A 17117-nucleotide genomic window follows, 5' to 3' on the forward strand; every position below is an offset into this window, starting at 1 on the left:
GTTTCTATCGCTAAAGGAAGGAAACGAGAAACTAAAAAGAAGACACGAAATGAAGTTAGACAACAAATACAATATTTTAGTTTAGTAGAATAAGACGTTTCACCATGTACAATGTGACGTCGTTTCGATAATAGTGACATACTATAAATAAGTCATTAAATCATGCAAGTGTTAAAATCTTAATTAATTGCAAAATCAAAACAAATCAGAATTTACTCAAAGTTTATAAATTTACTGAGAATTACTCCCTCCGTCCACGAATAAGAGTCCCGTTTTTCTATTTTTGTCCGTCCACAAATAAGAGTCCCGGTTCATAATTACCATAAATGGTAAAGAGACCCCACATTCCACTAACTCATTCCACTCACATATCATTTAAAATTAATATATACAAGTGAGACCCCTATTCCACTAACTTTCTTTCATCCACTTTTCTTAACATTTTTTAAAATCCGTACCATTTAGAAATGGGACTCTTAATTGCGGACGGAGGGAGTACCATACAAACAATGATTCAAGAAAAAAAAAACAAAAGAGTGAACAAGGAGTCACCAACATAGTACATGAGTAAATGGAGGAACTTACCTACAATCCATTAAATTCTTTGATGAATGGACAGGTCCATACTGATGCTACCACGTTGGAGCACAGCAAACATAAACACTAGTACTATGATTCACTCATTTTTAATGTTTCAGGTTAAAAAACAGCACATTTTGGGAAAAAACAGTATTTTCTATTTCCTGATTAAACTCATACTATAAATATAGTACTCCGTAGTAGTAGTAGTTTTTTCAAACATACGTTAAATTTAAAATTTTACCCTTTGCTGCAGCAGCAGCGCGCTTAATAATGTCTAAGCACGCGGATGCGGATGCGGATGCCCTAATAAACTCCATGACAAAATTACCAACGAATTTGTCAAAGCGATTATGTACGAGTATCATCAAGAAATAGGCCAACTAGATTTCATGCTAATCACAGTTCCATAAACATATCAGCAGAGCTCAATTGAGTTTGAAATCAAAAGCAAGTAGAAGTGGCACAGATGAACAATCAAGATCATCAAATATCGAAGCAGTGTAAAGTGGCAAACAGTGGAAAGAAGTGGTTGTCTCAGTTTATAAGAACGTAGATCGTTCGTGCTTACTGATCATCCTCCGGTTTTGGTGATGCCCTGTCACATACGGATCACCTCCAGTAGAGGTGAGATCCATTGTTCAGAGTGGTGACGGGTGGGGGCGTAGGCAACTGATGATGATGGATGGCAGCCGACGAAGTAGCGAATCCTGATGATGCTGCAGTAGAGAAGAGCGGTGAGGGATGATGATCCCTTGTCCAATTTGCTGAAGGATCAACTTCAACAAGCTTCCCTATTGTTGTTCCCTGCAGATACCGAAATAGAAAAATGAAACAGTTTAAATAATCATCAGGATCAACTTATCATGATGGAACTGCTGTTTTACTAGCATCAAATGAAAGAGTTTAAATATCATTGCTGTCAAAATGGAGTCGTTGTTTGAAGAACTAGTACCGTATAAACGGGACGAAAACAGGAATCAGCTCCCCTCCACATGAGAGGGTATTGGCATACATTTCCATATTCATGGGGTAATTGAGCTGCAACAGAGGCTGAAGCAGAATCCTGCAAGTACAATGAAAGATTAATGCAGCAAGCGCTTTGCGTGTGTAACAAGAGAGAAACATCTCCGAAATATCCTAACCAGCAGATTATTCATAAATACTGCTGAACTACTACCTTTAGTCCGTTTTCCGGCAGATTGTTTGAGCCATAGTTGATCTGAAAGTTTTCCGTTTGCATATGATGAATATCCCAGGGGGCCCTTTCAGGGGGGGGAGCAATGCCCAAATTTAGATCCAGAGTGTGCAGATCGCCTGCTGGACAAGGTAGAAGAAGACAAATAATTTACAACGAGACATAGGTCATTTCACAAGGAAATGGTAGGCGTTGCATCAAATGTATTTACCTCCAATGGGTGCCTCAGAGCTCAACTCCTCTTCATATGTGCTTGGGTCAAAGTTGGTGACTGCTTCTCTTCCATTGCACTTGATAGCAGCCTTGTCGTATGCCCTGCAACACATTAGCATAATAGCTTAAGAGAATTACACCAGATAAATTGTCGAAAGCGAATACTAATGAAGTTAATGTCGACCTTGCAGCGTCTATCTCACTGTCAAACAGTCCAAGATAGATATACCTGCGCACAAAACATTGCTCATTATTGCTAAATACGAGATTTTCTGAAAATGACCACATAATGATCAATGAAAGATCCTTGAAATAACGAAATGCGAGTGGTTTTAGAGGCATCTGACTTCTTGCCAAGAAACTGCCCCATCCGAGCTTCCCATCGTCCACATTTGTGCAGAGTCACTCCCCTATACTTGGAACTCCCCCTCGCAAATCCAGTGCTCTGGCGGCGGAGTATGTGCACGAATTCCTCCTTAGTTAGGTTCCTCATCTGTTGATTACAGAAACAAAAGGGACCAACCATCAGAAGCCCTCCAGTTAGCAAAAGATCAACTGAGACATCACAACAAACCTGCTTAAGATCTTCATCATAATCACTGACATTAAAATTGATGTCCGCATCCAATCCACGAAACTTAATTGCAGCACGGTCGTATGCCCTACAGTTAGAACCCGAGGGTTCACAAAATTCAATCAACTACAACTCCTTACACCTCAAATTTTTTTACCTCAAACTCAGAATGAACTCTCTTACCGAGCCGCAGCATGTGCAGTGTCAAATCCCCCTATTCCGAAATATCAGTACACGATTAAACAATGGTTCAACACAATGAGGAAAAATTAAGTAAATTAAACCTTCTTACCTAGATAAACTTGTTTGCCACAGTCCCTGCACCAATCACATAGATAAACCTTCAGTTCATCAAACAAGTGAAACTACTACTACACAGAAAACAATTCTAAGTCACGAAAAGGATATGATCATCAAGCCAGTGAAACCGATCAACAACAGAAACATCAATTCAGATTTGGAAAATCATAAATTGCAGCGCTGGCGCATACAATCAGTTACCTAATCAGTCATGTTCTCAGATTTCATTTCAGATCCATCGACATGTACACTCATAACAAATTGTAACTGATCATCTGAGCAATGTTCATCGAAATTGCAATTTTCATTTTCAAAATTTTAAAATTGCCAAAACAAGTGTACCGAAACGATACCAAATGTGCGATTCCCAACGTCCGGTGCGGCGGTAGAACGTGACGCCGCGATACTGAGAGCTGCGCGACCTCGGCCCTCGCCGGCTCTTCTTCACCAGCTGCCGCTTCTGCTGCTGCTCCGTCACCTCACAGCTCTTCTCGGGGAGATCCAAGCCCTGCATCCGCCCCTCGCCGAATTTAACCGGAAAAAACTCCTTCGTCACGTAACCGCAGCTCGATTTCTCGCTCTCTTCACACTCGCCGCCGCTCTTCCATATATCGAAACCTACCGAGAGCGAGTTCTCATCGCCGGCGGTGCTCGACGTCTCCACATTAACGACGGAGGAGCTCGAGCTGCCGGAATACTCGACGTGATCGCCGGAGTGAGCGAAGTGCTTATCCGACGCCGTATCGGCTCGATCGGCGGTCGGCGCCGGAGGATCAATGGCCAGATTGAGGTTGAACATCGCTGTATTTCAATCCGCCGATGCGCAGGTGTTTTCGCGGCGAAAAATGCATGCGCGGAGCGGATGAATGGTGGAGAAGGAATGAATAATTGCAGTCTATGGCATTTCTAGAGGCGTAGAGATACAGTAAACACTGTATCGATTGGTGATTGAATAGGAAAGCAGTGAACAGAGAATTTTGTGCGGTGCTTTCTCTCTCTTCTTTTTCTGCCTTCTCTCTCTAGGGAGGTAGAGAAGAGGCTAAAGGTGGAGAAATGAAGGAAAGAGCCAACTCCGGCTATATAAACTTAGTCTAGAGAGAGAGAGAGAGAAGATATTTGGAGAAAAATTAGAATAAAATAATCGAAATTAAGATAAATGTGTTTATTAATACTAAGTAGAAAAATTATAATGACAATTATTAGAAAGGATAAAATATTTCTTTATATCAATAAGCTGACCAATGTGTTTATTAATACTAAGTAGAAAAATTAGAATGAAATTAAGATAAATGTGTTTATTAATACTAAGTAGAAAAATTATAATGACAATTGCGATTCGAGTTGATAGAATGATAGGCCCTAATTATTTGGGTTTTTTTTTAACTAATCAATTTAATCACTCTTTTAGTCTCTAGTTAATTGTATTTTGTTGTGAATTGTCGCGTATTATTTAAATTATTATTTTCTTTTATAGGAATTTACTTTTTAATATACTTTCTTATCTCTAATGTTACTTTCTCATCTCCTATTGCTTTAATCTATCTACATTTAATTCATTAATTACAATTTTCCTAAATTTTATATAGAAAGCAAGATAATTATGGATAAAATATTTCTTTATATCAATATATGTGCTAAAAAAATGATTACTAATGTGCAGGATTTTGGATGTTAAAGAAGTGAAGGGTAATTCAATTGGTTTCTGTTGGTGAAACATTTTATTTTTAATCAATAAGTTGAAATACGAGTTAATAAAGAATAATTATGGCTAAACACTACTCACTTAGTTCCGGTTCAAAGTGATGGACTGATTTTCAACCTATGTTTTGAGTTAAATAGTTAAAATAAATAGAAAATAAAGTATTCTCGTTATTCTTTTTTTTTCCCTTACTTTGTTTTCACTTTAATTATTTATCATTTTTCCAAAACAACGATGAAAAAAAATCAATCACATGAGCTGAGACGGAGCTATGAAAAAACGGTCATAAACGGCTCTATTTTGGGAAGTGGGTAAAAAATTAGTAGAATTTTTTTTAATTTTACTTATTTTCATGATTTTTTTTTAAATATAATAATAAAATGTATTAAATCGGCGTCCACTTACAAGAGGGCGAGTGAGCGTCACACCCAGTCCACGGCCCGCCACATGGGCTGGCGCGTGTGTCCGCTGCATAGGCCTTTCCGTGCCAACGGCACGGGCACAACGGTGAGCAGGCGCGATGCCATGCTGGCGCGAGCACAACTCTTAGTTAAGGCTACGTTGGAGATGCTCTAACTCACAAAACGACAATATAAAATATTACTATCTCATGCCAAAAAAACAAACGTTTCATATTTAACGGAACAAATGAAGTATATAAAAATAATAATATAACAATGAAAAATTGTTATGCTCATCCGTATATTCCTTTTAATAGGTTGATTTGGAGGATATTTAAAAACATAGTGATGCCTAAACAAAGATTAGACACGATTAAAATAAATGATCACTTTTATGAGGTGGCGCGTCACTCACAAAGCACATCTATGAGGTGGCGCGTGGTAGAACGGGAAGAGTAGGATGGTCCGCGTTTGGGGAGAAAGCAATGACTGACACGTGGGCCCGGCACTGATAATCATTAAATTGTGAAGACCAATCAAATCATCCCAATAAAAATAACAAAAATAAAGCAAACAGTAATTAAATTAAAAAGGATTACTACTATAAATTAAATTACTACAGAATTTGAACTCGAAATATTATTTGAACCGATTATTTGATTTTTTTTTTTAATTTGAAAAGGTGAAAAATAACCAACAAAGCTTATGAAATTAATACGTTAGAAAAGATCAGTTTTGCATCTCAGTTCGACAGGTAACAAAACTAAAATTGGCCAAGAAATTGAGAATTCGATTTTGATTTTCGACAAAATAAAGTTACTCCTATCATCATTTATTTTCCTTGACAATGATGTTTAAATATTCTAGTCACATATGAAAAAGTAGAGGAGAATTATTTGACTACTTAATGGATCTTAGTACATACTACTACTGTACTATTTAATTCATGCATGAATGAGTTTTCATTAAACTCGACAAATTTTACAAAAAAATAATAATGACATTAATTAGTTAGTACACTATTCTTATAAAAATCATATAGTACAAATGCCCAGTTAGGTACGAGTAATCAGAATGCATAAGAGAACAACATAATAAGTCTTACTTTGATACTACAAAAATATTGAGTCCTCTATAAATTAAAAGCTCACAAATATTACATTGATTTATTAAATTCTTCATACTATACAAATCTTAATTATACTAGTAACATGCATCGTGCATATTTGATTTTTAATACATCATCCCAAATGGTGTAGTGCATAATTAAGGATTTTCAGTAAAATATATAGAGAAAGATTATCATAAAAATTTGTGGTCACCTAATAAATAGCATATTAATTTCGAAGAGAACTATTTTGCTGCATGTGAGCGTCTGTGAGCGGCTTGTGATCCACGTAGAATAGATTAGGAACAACTAAAAATTATGAATCTATCCTACGTGAATCACAGCCGCTCATAGTCGCTCACACAAGTCATTCAACAGAACAATTCTCTAATTTCAAAAGCGACTGTGAATCCTCGTTATTCAAATAAATTTTTTTTGTTACAAATACCCTCATGAATAGTGTAGGACATAGAGTTAGGTAAATAAAACGGTTAAAAGTTCTTAAAGTTCGAATTTCACATACTCTTTATATTACGAATTAGGACTATAGGAGTAATAATCATTTTTACTTACTGAAAATTTTTGTTTAAATTAAATTCGTGATTGGAAGAGATATGTTCCAAGGTGTGAGGGGTTGAGCAGGTGACACATGTAAAGTGGAATAAAATATTAAATACCGAGGAATAATTGAATAACCTTAACAAAAGCATCATTCCCAAATTTTTTTCAAACACCCCTAACTCAATTATTCTTTCATTTTTCACATTTAAATTTGATATTATAAAGGACAAAATGAAATGATTGAAGTAACTTTGGTGTCTCAAATTGAATTGACATTAATAAAGTGCAGATCAATTTATGTAGGGGATGGGGAGACTACTACTATTATTTTTTCCATTAATATAACAGTTTTACCTTAAGAGTGAAACACATAGAATATTCAACATTGTTAGTATTATTTTATAGTAGGAGACTAGGAGTACTCATTAGTCATTATCCATCTTACAATCAACTTTGTTGTCTCAAATTGAATTTACAATGAAAGTGCTGATAGAGAGGAGGAAGCTTGAAATATACTTAACAGTTTTACCTAAAAAAAAATGAATAGAAAAGTTTTGAAAAATTTTGTGGAATGTAAATTTCATTTTTATATTAATTTTATAATAAAATGTTAGTTAATAATTTAATGTGTTGTGAACTTTATTTACCAAAAGTAGAAAAAAAATATGTTATGAGTCTTTAAATGTTGGAATTGGAGTAGTAGTAGTAGTAGTGTACATCAAAGCGAATTATTAAATGCATTCAAGGATATTACCTCCGTTCTTCAGTAATAGAGATATTTTATTTTCTGCACTTATTTTAAAAAAACAATACTATTAAATAGTTAAAATAGAGAAAAAGTAAAATAAGAAATAGAATAATGTATAAAATAGTAGTATCTACAATACTTCCTCCCATACTTTTACTTTTTCTTCACTTTAACTATTTATAATTATTTTTTCAAAATAAGTGCTCAAAATGTACCTCTTCTCCACTTTAATTATTTATAATTATTGATTTAAAATAAGTGCTCAAAATGTAACTATTTATAATTATTTTTTTTAAATAAGTGCTCAAAATAAATGCCACTGAGACAGATGGAGTACAAAAAGTTTAAAGAATATTATTATTTCAACATAGAGTTTGGAAATCTTCCTATAAAATGAATTATTGAATATGTATATCTATTAACGATTATGTTGAAACATTATACTACTCCCTCCGTCCCCGATTAAGAGTCACACTTTGACCGGACACGAGTTTTAAGAAATGTAAAGAATAGTTGGTTGAAAAGTTAGTGGAGTGTAGGACTCATCTTTTATATTGGTTTATAATAAAATGTGAGTGAATTAAGTTAGTGAAATATGGGACCTACTTACTATTTATGGTAAAAATAAAGTGACTCTTAATTGGGAACGGACTGAAATGGAAAAGTGTGACTCTTACTCGGGGACGGAGGGAATACATATAAATACAGACATCATAAGGCTCTCATAAAACAGCAGCTTGAAACATTAAAACAGCTACGAAATCATAAAATTCAATTCAATAGTAGTAGAGAAATAATATAAAAGTCAGTATTAAAGGATGCAAATAATAGTAATCACACAACAATAATAAGGTAAAAATACTTGATATAGTGTCTAAACCAAAATTTTTCAAACTAACAAGGGAATAAAGAAATGAACTCGAGATGGAAAAGTTATTCCAGTAGTCATCTCTATCCCACACAAACAAAAACATGTCTAACAAGAGCTCGAAAAAACCACAGTAAGTGAGTTCAAGATTCATATAAAGACTATTACAGACGAAAACCAAGATTTCGATCACTGAGACGCACCCAACCACTTTGTGAAGTTCTCAAATTCGGTGTAGTCACTGTCTGAAATCATGGTCTTGTACCAAGATTTGCTGGCTGAGTTGATCGCCGATGCTTCTTCCTGCAAGAGACAAATAACCGAATGAGCAAAGATACACTGGGCAAGCAAGTTTCAGGCCAGGTTGCATCAAGGATGCTCGGCTTTGAGATACAAGCAAGAATGAACCAATGAAATGCAAATAGACCCACAAGAACAAAGCAATACAAAATAAATAGTATTTAATTAGAAAAAAAAAGTCTAAGCAAATTACTGAAAGGAGTGGTGATAAAAACACATCAGTGGAACTTACTATTAAAAGGGAACCATATGTTAATATTACATATTCCATAGCCAGTCTATCATAGAGCAGGTGATACCAAACTGATAACAAGCCAAAGCAGAAACACATCTCCAACTGCCGGATCATTATAAACAATCCAGAAACAATTTGATACAACTGATGGGCTTCTTGGTATGATGGAATGGAATGTGATTCCTACTTCCATTCTATTCATTTGCTTGGTGTGATGGGATGAAGGAGTGAATGGATGAAAATGCAAGGAAATTGACATTTCATTCCTATCTTCATTCCATTCCAACCTCCATTCCATTCCACCCTCATTCCATTCCACCATACCAAGCATGCCCTAAAAGTCTCAAACAAATACAGTAAACAGAAATAATACCAAACGAATATTAATGTTTCCTTCAAAGTGTTCATACAATGTGATATCATCAATAACAAGATTAAGGTGAAACACAACTCCAAATGACTGAACATTATAAACAATCCAGATTTGATTTGCTACAACTAAAACAAATATAGTAAACAGAAATAATACCAAACCAATAGTAATGTTACATTCCAACTAAACTGATAACAAGCCTATGCCGAAAACTAAAACGAATTAAGACAGACCAAACAATACCAAACAGATAGCTATGTTACATTCAAGGTGATTCTTCCAAAATCCAACTACACCAAATATGAAAACTAAGGCAATAGAAATACTTAATGAACATTATATATACCATCAAACATCTGCAATAGAGGCAAACACAAGAACAGAAACATGCTATAAACCAAAACAATTCCAAAATAACTACCAAATTTATAGATAAAATCAACAAACCTAAGAGCACATGTGTAAAATAAAATATTACTATGATAAACATAAATGAACAAATAGAAACGGAACATTTGAATTAGAATTACCTTAGTGATTGGCTTCCTCTTCTTATCAAGCTTATCTTGCTTGGCCTTAACCCTCTGCGCCTCAGCCAAAAGAGCCATCCTCTTAGCAGCCTTAGCATAAGGATTCAACTTCAACATGACTTGAAGATTCTTCAGAGGGTTCTTCTTCAGAGGCGCTCTCTTCACCTCCTTCTTAATCGGCTTCACCACCGACTGCACCTCATCAGAATTGATAATCCTAGCCAAATCAGCATTGATCATCTTCGCCCTCGGCAACACATATCCATTCTTCTTCTCAGAAACCTTGTCAAATGTGCCGTAAATCGCATCAAGCTTCTCGAACGCAGATTTCGTCCAGATAATAAACCTTCCGAGGTGGCCTCCCGGGGCCAGCTTCAGCAGATTAAGGCGGGAAACGTGAGCAATTTCAACTCCAGGAATGTTCCTGAAAGCCTTCACAAGTTTCGCCCCCTCGTTTCCGTAGACCACGAGCGGTCCTTTCCGGGAAACATATCTGCGGTTACGCGCTTTACCTTTTCCCGCCCTAATCGCCTGGCTGTCCTTCGCCTTCTCCGCATCCGGATGAGCTCCGATCTGCTTCAAAACCTTCAGCGCAGCGCTGGTCTTCTCCACAGCCTCAGCGGCGTCGGAAACAACCAGCGGCAGCTCCGGAACTTCCTCAATTTTATGACCGCGGGCGAGCACCAGCGACGGAACAGCGGAGGCGGCGATCGCGGAAACAACAGCGTGGCGCTTCTGCGTCACATTCACCTGCCTGTGCCAGCGGCGCCAGATCTTGGTCGGCGCGAACATGCGCCCTCCGCGGCACATGTTGCCGAAGGCTCCCTGTCCGGCGCGGTGCGTTCCGCCGCCGGCGACGCGGGGGATACGCGAGACGGCACGGCCAGTTCCCCACGATTCGGCGGAGGTCTGGTGGCCGGCGCGCTTGGAGACGGAGTAGGGCTGGCGGGCGTTCTTCGAGATCTGGCCGTGGACGAATGTGACGATGTCCGGTCGGATCGCTGCTCTCATGACGTCGGGGAGGGGGACGGAGTTGGCGTCGGTGGCCATGTCGCTCTCCAGCGACTGCACGGTGACGAGGGGGCGGGCGGCGGCGGCTGACATTTCGTCGAGCTCTGAGGTCTAGGGTTTTGGGTGGAGTGAGAAATTAGGTTTGGGAATGGAATGGAGTGATGGCTAAATGTCTCTATATATATGTAGGGTGTCGGCCCATTTATAATTGGGCCTTCTTATTCATAATTGGGTCTAGGGTAATGAATATTATAGATTAATCTCCTATTTGGTTTGTTGGTTCTAGATCATTCACAGAGACAAGATAATTGATAATTACATTTATATTTATACAATAGGGGAGCTCTATTATTCTCACACCCTTAAAGTCCCAACATCCTTCCAACCACATTACTTTTAAAAGGCATGCTTGGTATGATGGAATGGAATGGAGATTGGAATGAAATGTCAATTTCCTTGGATTTCCTTTGCATTTTCATCCATTCACTCCTTCATTCCATCACACCAAGCAAATGAATAGAATGAAAGTTGGAATCACATTTCATTCCACCATTCCATTCCATCATACTAAGAAACCCCCTAGAGTCATAGCATCCTTTCAACCACATGTTATCACCGGCAAGTATAAGCAACATAGTAACGATATTAAGCAACAAAGGACAGTTCAAATTGCATTAAGTGTAATTTATTTTGTATTTTAGTCTATAATGCAAAGTAAATTGCATTTAATACAATATAAACAGTCTTTTATGCAATTTACTCATCTATGTCATCCACTAAGTTTGTTGCTTAATAAACATTGTTTCGTTGTTTATATATGCCACATGACAATATATGATTGCAAGTAGGCCTGCTTAATCGGTTCTCCGGTTCTCGGGTATCCGGAATCAGAATCGGAACCGACAGGCTAATTGAGGAACCGGTTCACCGGTTCTGGTACCGGTTCTAATGTTTCTAAAAAGTTCCGGTTCCGGTTCTACCCGGAACCGACCGGTTCTTACCCGGAACCGAATAATAAATCAATTTTAGATTTTCAATTTTAAATTCTAATAATATTATGAATATCAAATATAAATATACTACGTAACTTTCCCTAATAAATAATAATATTATAGGATCTTAATCTTACGGTAAGTTTAACTAAATTACTCATATTTATTATCTTATTGGAATATTGGTTGTATACTAGTTAGTATTTTGTTGTGTTGATTTTATTTTTTAGGTGTTATATTTTTTAGGTATTAATTGAATTATTATTTTTAGGTATTGGATGATAAATATTATTATCTTGTTGATTTGTATTTTTGTGTGTTTATTTGAATTTGTAGGTATTAATTGCTATATTTCTAGATGTTGAATTATTTAAAAAAAAATAAAATCAAAAACTATAATTAGGATCCGGTTCGTAACCGAAATCGGCCGGTTCTTACCCGGTCGGTTCCGGTTCCGATTCCGGGATTCATGAAAATTTGTATCCGGGTACCCGGTCAAACCGGACCGGATAGAACCGGAACCGGCCGGTTAAGCAGCCCTAATTGGAAGGATGTTATAATTCTAATTTGAATTATTTTTGAAGTACTCTCCTTATACAATATTTATATATTTATATTTATTTTATAGGAGTATTTGTTTTATATTTAGTTGGTTTCACGATTATCCATTGAATCTCATGAACTCTCATGAACCAAACTGAAGACCACTTATGCTACTTATATTCATTTAAGCTTAACCATCAAATGTAAACGCACCCAATATACCCCAAAATGACGCTAAGCATCTTTCAATACTATTAACATTAACTCCTAAATTAAACCAGCTTATTATATATAACCAAACACCTCCAATAAGATTAAAGTACACGAGACTTTTAGCAACACAAGAAAATCATAGCTCCCATCTCTCTTTTCTCTCTCTCACACACGCAATGCAGCTTTCAGCAGAGGTGGCAGCTGCAAATGAGCAGCATTCTTCGACCGCTGAGGAGCTGAGTTAAAGACGGGCGTAGACTTTACCGTCTAGCCCGGAATCACACATTGTCAGCTGGTTCTTTGATTTCTAGCGTTGTTTTCGAAAGGCTAGCTTCCAGTTCGTTTAGTTCATCCATGTCCAGATCATCGTCGTCGTCAACATCACCGTTGTTGTCGTCATCGTGATCAGTTGCACTCCGCATGGTCGATGTGGATGAACTAGGCCTGTCCGTAGGTGCATCCTTATTGACCTGAAATGAGTGAGCAATGCTAATCATATTGCAATATTATAAACACCGAACAGGAAATTTGGATTTGAATAATAAATATTAGAAGCTGAAAAGTCACTCAATTTTAATATGATGGTCAATGACTCAATCATAGCAAGTCGAGGAACAAAGGAGAAATAATCTTGAGAGATCATCATAGTATGATGCTCTTCGGCAAGGATTAGACCTGATGAGGTTTCTCAACCTTTAAAATTCGTCGAGAAATTAGCTTTTTCACAAGTTCTGCTATATAGATAAATGGATCTATCATCTCTATGGTTACCTCAAAGAATGCAACCGAAATTATAAATCTATAAATTTGTAACTAGATAGCAGCAAGATGTTACACCATTTCAGCTTTAGTACTATAAGATGACATAAATACTGTTTTATGGAGTACGTAACAATACTTCTTTTGCATCAAGGAAATGGACCGGTATTTACAGCGAACTAATATTGGCTCACCTTTTTTTAATTCACTTATCCTTGATTCAACTGAAAGGAATTCCCATCTCAAACGAAACAATAACTAGAATTGAGGAAAAATGAGGTGATATTATGGACTAAAAATTCCACAGACATGATCTTAACCCAAACTTGCTCTTTTTGCATGCCTTAAATGTAGCAATTACAACATCACTTTCAAATATTTTGGATTTTCAACATCCCCACTTTTTGCGGCAAAGTTTGTTTCACGTGTAATGCTGAAGGCATAGTTTTCATCACCTAAAAAGTGAGGAGATTCTGGTTGCGAAAATTAAAAGGTGATGTTGTAATTGAAACTTTTAAAACTCATGCAAATATTGCAAAGACAGGTAAAGGGTGTCTTTTGCAGGAATTGACCCTAAAAATATTAATCTTTATCTTTGTAGTTCAAGTCAAACATTTACTAAATTCACCAACTTTGAGGTGCAATAAAGTTAAACATAAAAGATGAAACAAGGAACGGTTACCTTTTGATCTACGTCTGATTCATCCTCCCTTTGGTACTTGTCATATGCTTCAGCATCATCAACAAATATGCTGGCATCTAGGAGGAAGAGCTCACGGCCACTGGTAAACAAGGCAGCTCGTTTAAGTAAATACCCAGCATCCAACGTTATTAGAGAATAGTAAACAAGTATTCACTTAGAAAGACTTGCCTCATGCGATCATTCTTTGCTCGGTCTGCTCTCTCTGCAGCCAGGCTTGCTTCTCTAGCCTCTATCTTTTTCATCTTCCATTGCATGAATAACTCCGGAGTCATTGGAGTCGTAGTGGCTATTTTTGCACGCTGAAAAGAGAATAAAAAACTGTTAAAAGCGACACTACATCTTGGTTCAAAGAAAGATGGGCAAAGCTAAAGAAATTGACATAAATTGATTGAAAACCCAATATTTTAACTGCATTTGTAGACATACCTCATTTTCTATCTCCTCCTCTATGGATACTTTTTTACTTTCCTCCTCCAAAAGAGCCTTCATTTGAGATTTTAAAATATATCCGGGAGGGAGGGCGTGTCTGTAGTGGCATTCTTTACCACCATTTGGGCAAGCCCAAAACCAACCATACTGCTTCTTCTCCACTGCTTCCAGAAAGTATTTACATACCTGCAATGAAATCAAGAAAGAAGGTAATTAGAACTGGGTATTTCCAATATTATTTATGCACGGAAGATAGAGCTTCTGAGTCTGTCTAGAATAAAAGCAAGCAGAAAATTTTCTCAAAAAGAGATAAACTTCCTCTTTTTCACTTAAAAAAGAGGCTGTCTTGCAATTAATCAGATACTCAATACAAACCAAAACATTCTTAAGTGCTTCCAAATAGAACCGAAAAAAAATATTCTAACCTCAGCACTTGATATGCATATCTATATATACGATACAAATATATAATGCAACCTAGCGATACTCAGAGAGTAATATTCTCATGATAAACATCAGGGACATAATAGGGACCATAATGGAAGAGAGCTTACTATATCAGTAGGCTTATTCTTGTTGTACTCGTTGCTCTTGGAGGCAACAACCTTCTCCAGAGTCTCTTGATCCCAATCCTCCATTGTGCCATTTTCATCTGCTAACAGAAGTTAGAGATCAAAACCGAATAGAAAATATCAAAAAAATTTAAAAGCTAAAAACCTTTTTGTACAATAACAGACCTTCATCACGCTTGTCACTGTATATATCTATCTTCTCCCCTTTCCTCTGCACATTCAGGTCATGAGAGAACTTGCATTTAAACCCTTTGGCACACTGCCCCACCTTAAAATGCTCACACACAATAGACTTTGGATCAACGCCTGCAAACAACAATCATCCGAGATTTGAAAAACATAAACAGTATTCTCCAGCTTCTCAAATGAAATTAGATTTATAATGTTAAAATAATTTTTTGTGAAATTTTTATGAGCCTCAGATATATAACATGATTAGAACGATTCTACAAATTAGGTAAACTTACCAACAGGAACTTTAGGTTGTTTGATGGCAACTTTGAACAGCTCCTGCAGCTCCTTCTCTCTAGCTTTCTCCTCATCCTTCTTCTTCTGTCAGATCACAAGATCGCCAACAAAATAACGCAATCAGCGATCGCCAATCATCTAAAGCAAAAGGAAACAAACAAGAGCGAAGAAGATGAATAATCAAACCGAATCGCAGCTCGACCTGTGCGTTGAGTTTGCTGGCGTCGGGCTTGGGCTCAACCGATTGTTTGAGAGACTGCACGTATTTCTGGACGTTCTTCGACTTGTTCTTATTCTTCAATCCAAACGTCTTGTCCTCGATTACCTTCTGCTTCTTCGCCAAATCCGCTTTCGATTTCTGCTTCGGCGGCATCTCCGATCAATTGAGAATTACGTCGACGATAGCCGATGAAATTGAGGCGATTCCGATCAGCGCCGGCGGCGGAATCAGGTGAAAATGGCGGGGGACGCGTGGCGCTGAGAGGATGAGGTGTGTGACTATGAGGATTTCTCTGTGAGAGAGTTGGGATTTCTCGAAGCTACGGGATGTTGTGAATTACGTTATTACCCTTCTACAGTTTAACGACTTTCTTAATTTTGTTGTTGGGCATGATTTTGGAGATTTGGGCTCTATTGGATATATCCAGAGCCCATGAAATATTATAGTACTAGTATTAAAATATTAGTATAATTTGTAAAACTATTTAGATAATTATATTTATTAGCGTGAGAAAAAAATCATTAATTAGAGACAAAATGGATGAAACATTAAATTGATAACATATACTACTCCATATTAAAGTTTTCGAAAAAAAATTACCCCCTTCGTCGCATCTGGACTTCTAATTACTCCCGCACAATAAGAATTGATCATACATTATAGCTGATCCCACATTCCATCAACTTATTCCACTCACAATTTATTATATAAGACTAAGTAGGATCTATATTCCACTAACTTATTCAACTCACTTGTCTTTACATTTCTTAAAATTCGTGCCATAACTAAATAGAACTCTGATTCCGGGACGAATGGGGTATGATATATGCGCATCGACGTTTATAACATGATTATAAAGGAAGTTGATTAATCCTGAAAAATCCAACTTCTTGGGCTGTCGTAAAATTGTATTTTAGGCCCAATGCAAATCTTATCTAGACTAGCAATAATATGATAATTGTTCACTTGCATAATTATATGGAATCAAATTATTAGCATTTTACCACTTGCTCTATGTATAAAACTTACTGCCTCCCTTCCACGTAATTTGACCCAATATTCTATTTTAGACCGTTCCACGTAATTTATCCCATTTCACTTTTACCATTTTTAGCAGTGGATTCCATATTCCACTAACGCATTCCTACTCACGTTTGATTATAAAACTAGTACTTTGAAAGTAGGACCCACATCCCACCAACCTTTTCAACTCACTTTCCACTAGATTTCTTAAAATTCGTGTCGGGTCAAAGTGTCCCAAATTATGTGGGACGGAGGGAGTATCATGCAAAGAGACTAGAATATGAAAATTGCTAATGTGTTTGAGAAAGAAATCAAGTTGTAGAATTTACGGCAAATTTGGATGTGAATTTGACAAAACACCGAGTGAGACGATGAATTTGTTACTGAATGACCGACTGAATAACTCATGGCCATTTTGTGGCCAATGTAGGGGTGGTGTTAGAATTATAAGATGATGCCCTCTTCTTGAACAAAAAAAAGTTCATTATTTTTGTCTC

The 17117-nt window shown here is 36.8% G+C and overlaps 3 protein-coding genes across 4 annotated transcripts; all 3 read right to left on the reverse strand.

The window, feature by feature from the left end:
- Positions 1–946: 946 nt before the first annotated feature.
- LOC125212687 (AP2-like ethylene-responsive transcription factor TOE3) lies at positions 947–3896 on the reverse strand. 2 transcript variants are annotated; one of them, XM_048112918.1, is made up of 10 exons: positions 3218–3896; positions 2857–2882; positions 2748–2778; positions 2565–2652; positions 2338–2483; positions 2175–2219; positions 1989–2092; positions 1760–1896; positions 1535–1645; positions 947–1386 (listed from the first exon to the last, which is right to left on the reverse strand). In XM_048112918.1, the coding sequence occupies exons 1-10, from the start codon at positions 3661–3663 to the stop codon at positions 1192–1194; spliced, it is 1329 nt and encodes a 442-aa protein (XP_047968875.1). In that variant the 5' UTR covers positions 3664–3896; the 3' UTR covers positions 947–1191. The 2 variants fall into 2 exon arrangements, with proteins under 2 accessions (XP_047968875.1, XP_047968874.1); XM_048112917.1 differs by having other exon boundaries at positions 1760–1899.
- Positions 3897–8226: 4330 nt separating this feature from the next.
- Positions 8227–10856, reverse strand: LOC125213262 (60S ribosomal protein L4). The gene is made up of 2 exons (XM_048113706.1): positions 9688–10856; positions 8227–8552 (listed from the first exon to the last, which is right to left on the reverse strand). The coding sequence occupies exons 1-2, from the start codon at positions 10789–10791 to the stop codon at positions 8439–8441; spliced, it is 1218 nt and encodes a 405-aa protein (XP_047969663.1). The 5' UTR covers positions 10792–10856; the 3' UTR covers positions 8227–8438.
- Positions 10857–12501: 1645 nt separating this feature from the next.
- LOC125214773 (zinc finger CCCH domain-containing protein 11-like) lies at positions 12502–15895 on the reverse strand. The gene is made up of 8 exons (XM_048115924.1): positions 15580–15895; positions 15377–15461; positions 15075–15215; positions 14892–14989; positions 14335–14523; positions 14077–14207; positions 13888–13987; positions 12502–12916 (listed from the first exon to the last, which is right to left on the reverse strand). The coding sequence occupies exons 1-8, from the start codon at positions 15748–15750 to the stop codon at positions 12725–12727; spliced, it is 1107 nt and encodes a 368-aa protein (XP_047971881.1). The 5' UTR covers positions 15751–15895; the 3' UTR covers positions 12502–12724.
- Between the last annotated feature and the right edge of the window lie 1222 nt (positions 15896–17117).

Source organism: Salvia hispanica, chromosome 3, assembly GCF_023119035.1.
Source record: "Salvia hispanica cultivar TCC Black 2014 chromosome 3, UniMelb_Shisp_WGS_1.0, whole genome shotgun sequence".
NCBI classification, from domain to species: domain Eukaryota; kingdom Viridiplantae; phylum Streptophyta; class Magnoliopsida; order Lamiales; family Lamiaceae; genus Salvia; species Salvia hispanica.

Coding starts and splice junctions, on each gene's coding strand:
- LOC125212687 (XM_048112917.1), bottom strand. CDS start 3,663: ATGTTCAACCTCAATCTGGCCATTGATCCTCCGGCGCCGACCGCCGAT. Junction 2,484..2,564: donor ATGATGAAGATCTTAAGCAG/GTTTGTTGTGAT, acceptor TGTAATCAACAG/ATGAGGAACCTAACTAAGGA. Junction 1,646..1,759: donor TGCCGGAAAACGGACTAAAG/GTAGTAGTTCAG, acceptor TTGTACTTGCAG/GATTCTGCTTCAGCCTCTGT.
- LOC125213262 (XM_048113706.1), bottom strand. CDS start 10,791: ATGTCAGCCGCCGCCGCCCGCCCCCTCGTCACCGTGCAGTCGCTGGAG. Junction 8,553..9,687: donor AGAGGAAGCCAATCACTAAG/GTAATTCTAATT, acceptor TGTCTCTTGCAG/GAAGAAGCATCGGCGATCAA.
- LOC125214773 (XM_048115924.1), bottom strand. CDS start 15,750: ATGCCGCCGAAGCAGAAATCGAAAGCGGATTTGGCGAAGAAGCAGAAG. Junction 15,216..15,376: donor ACAACCTAAAGTTCCTGTTG/GTAAGTTTACCT, acceptor TGTTGTTTGCAG/GCGTTGATCCAAAGTCTATT. Junction 14,990..15,074: donor CAGTGACAAGCGTGATGAAG/GTCTGTTATTGT, acceptor TTCTGTTAGCAG/ATGAAAATGGCACAATGGAG.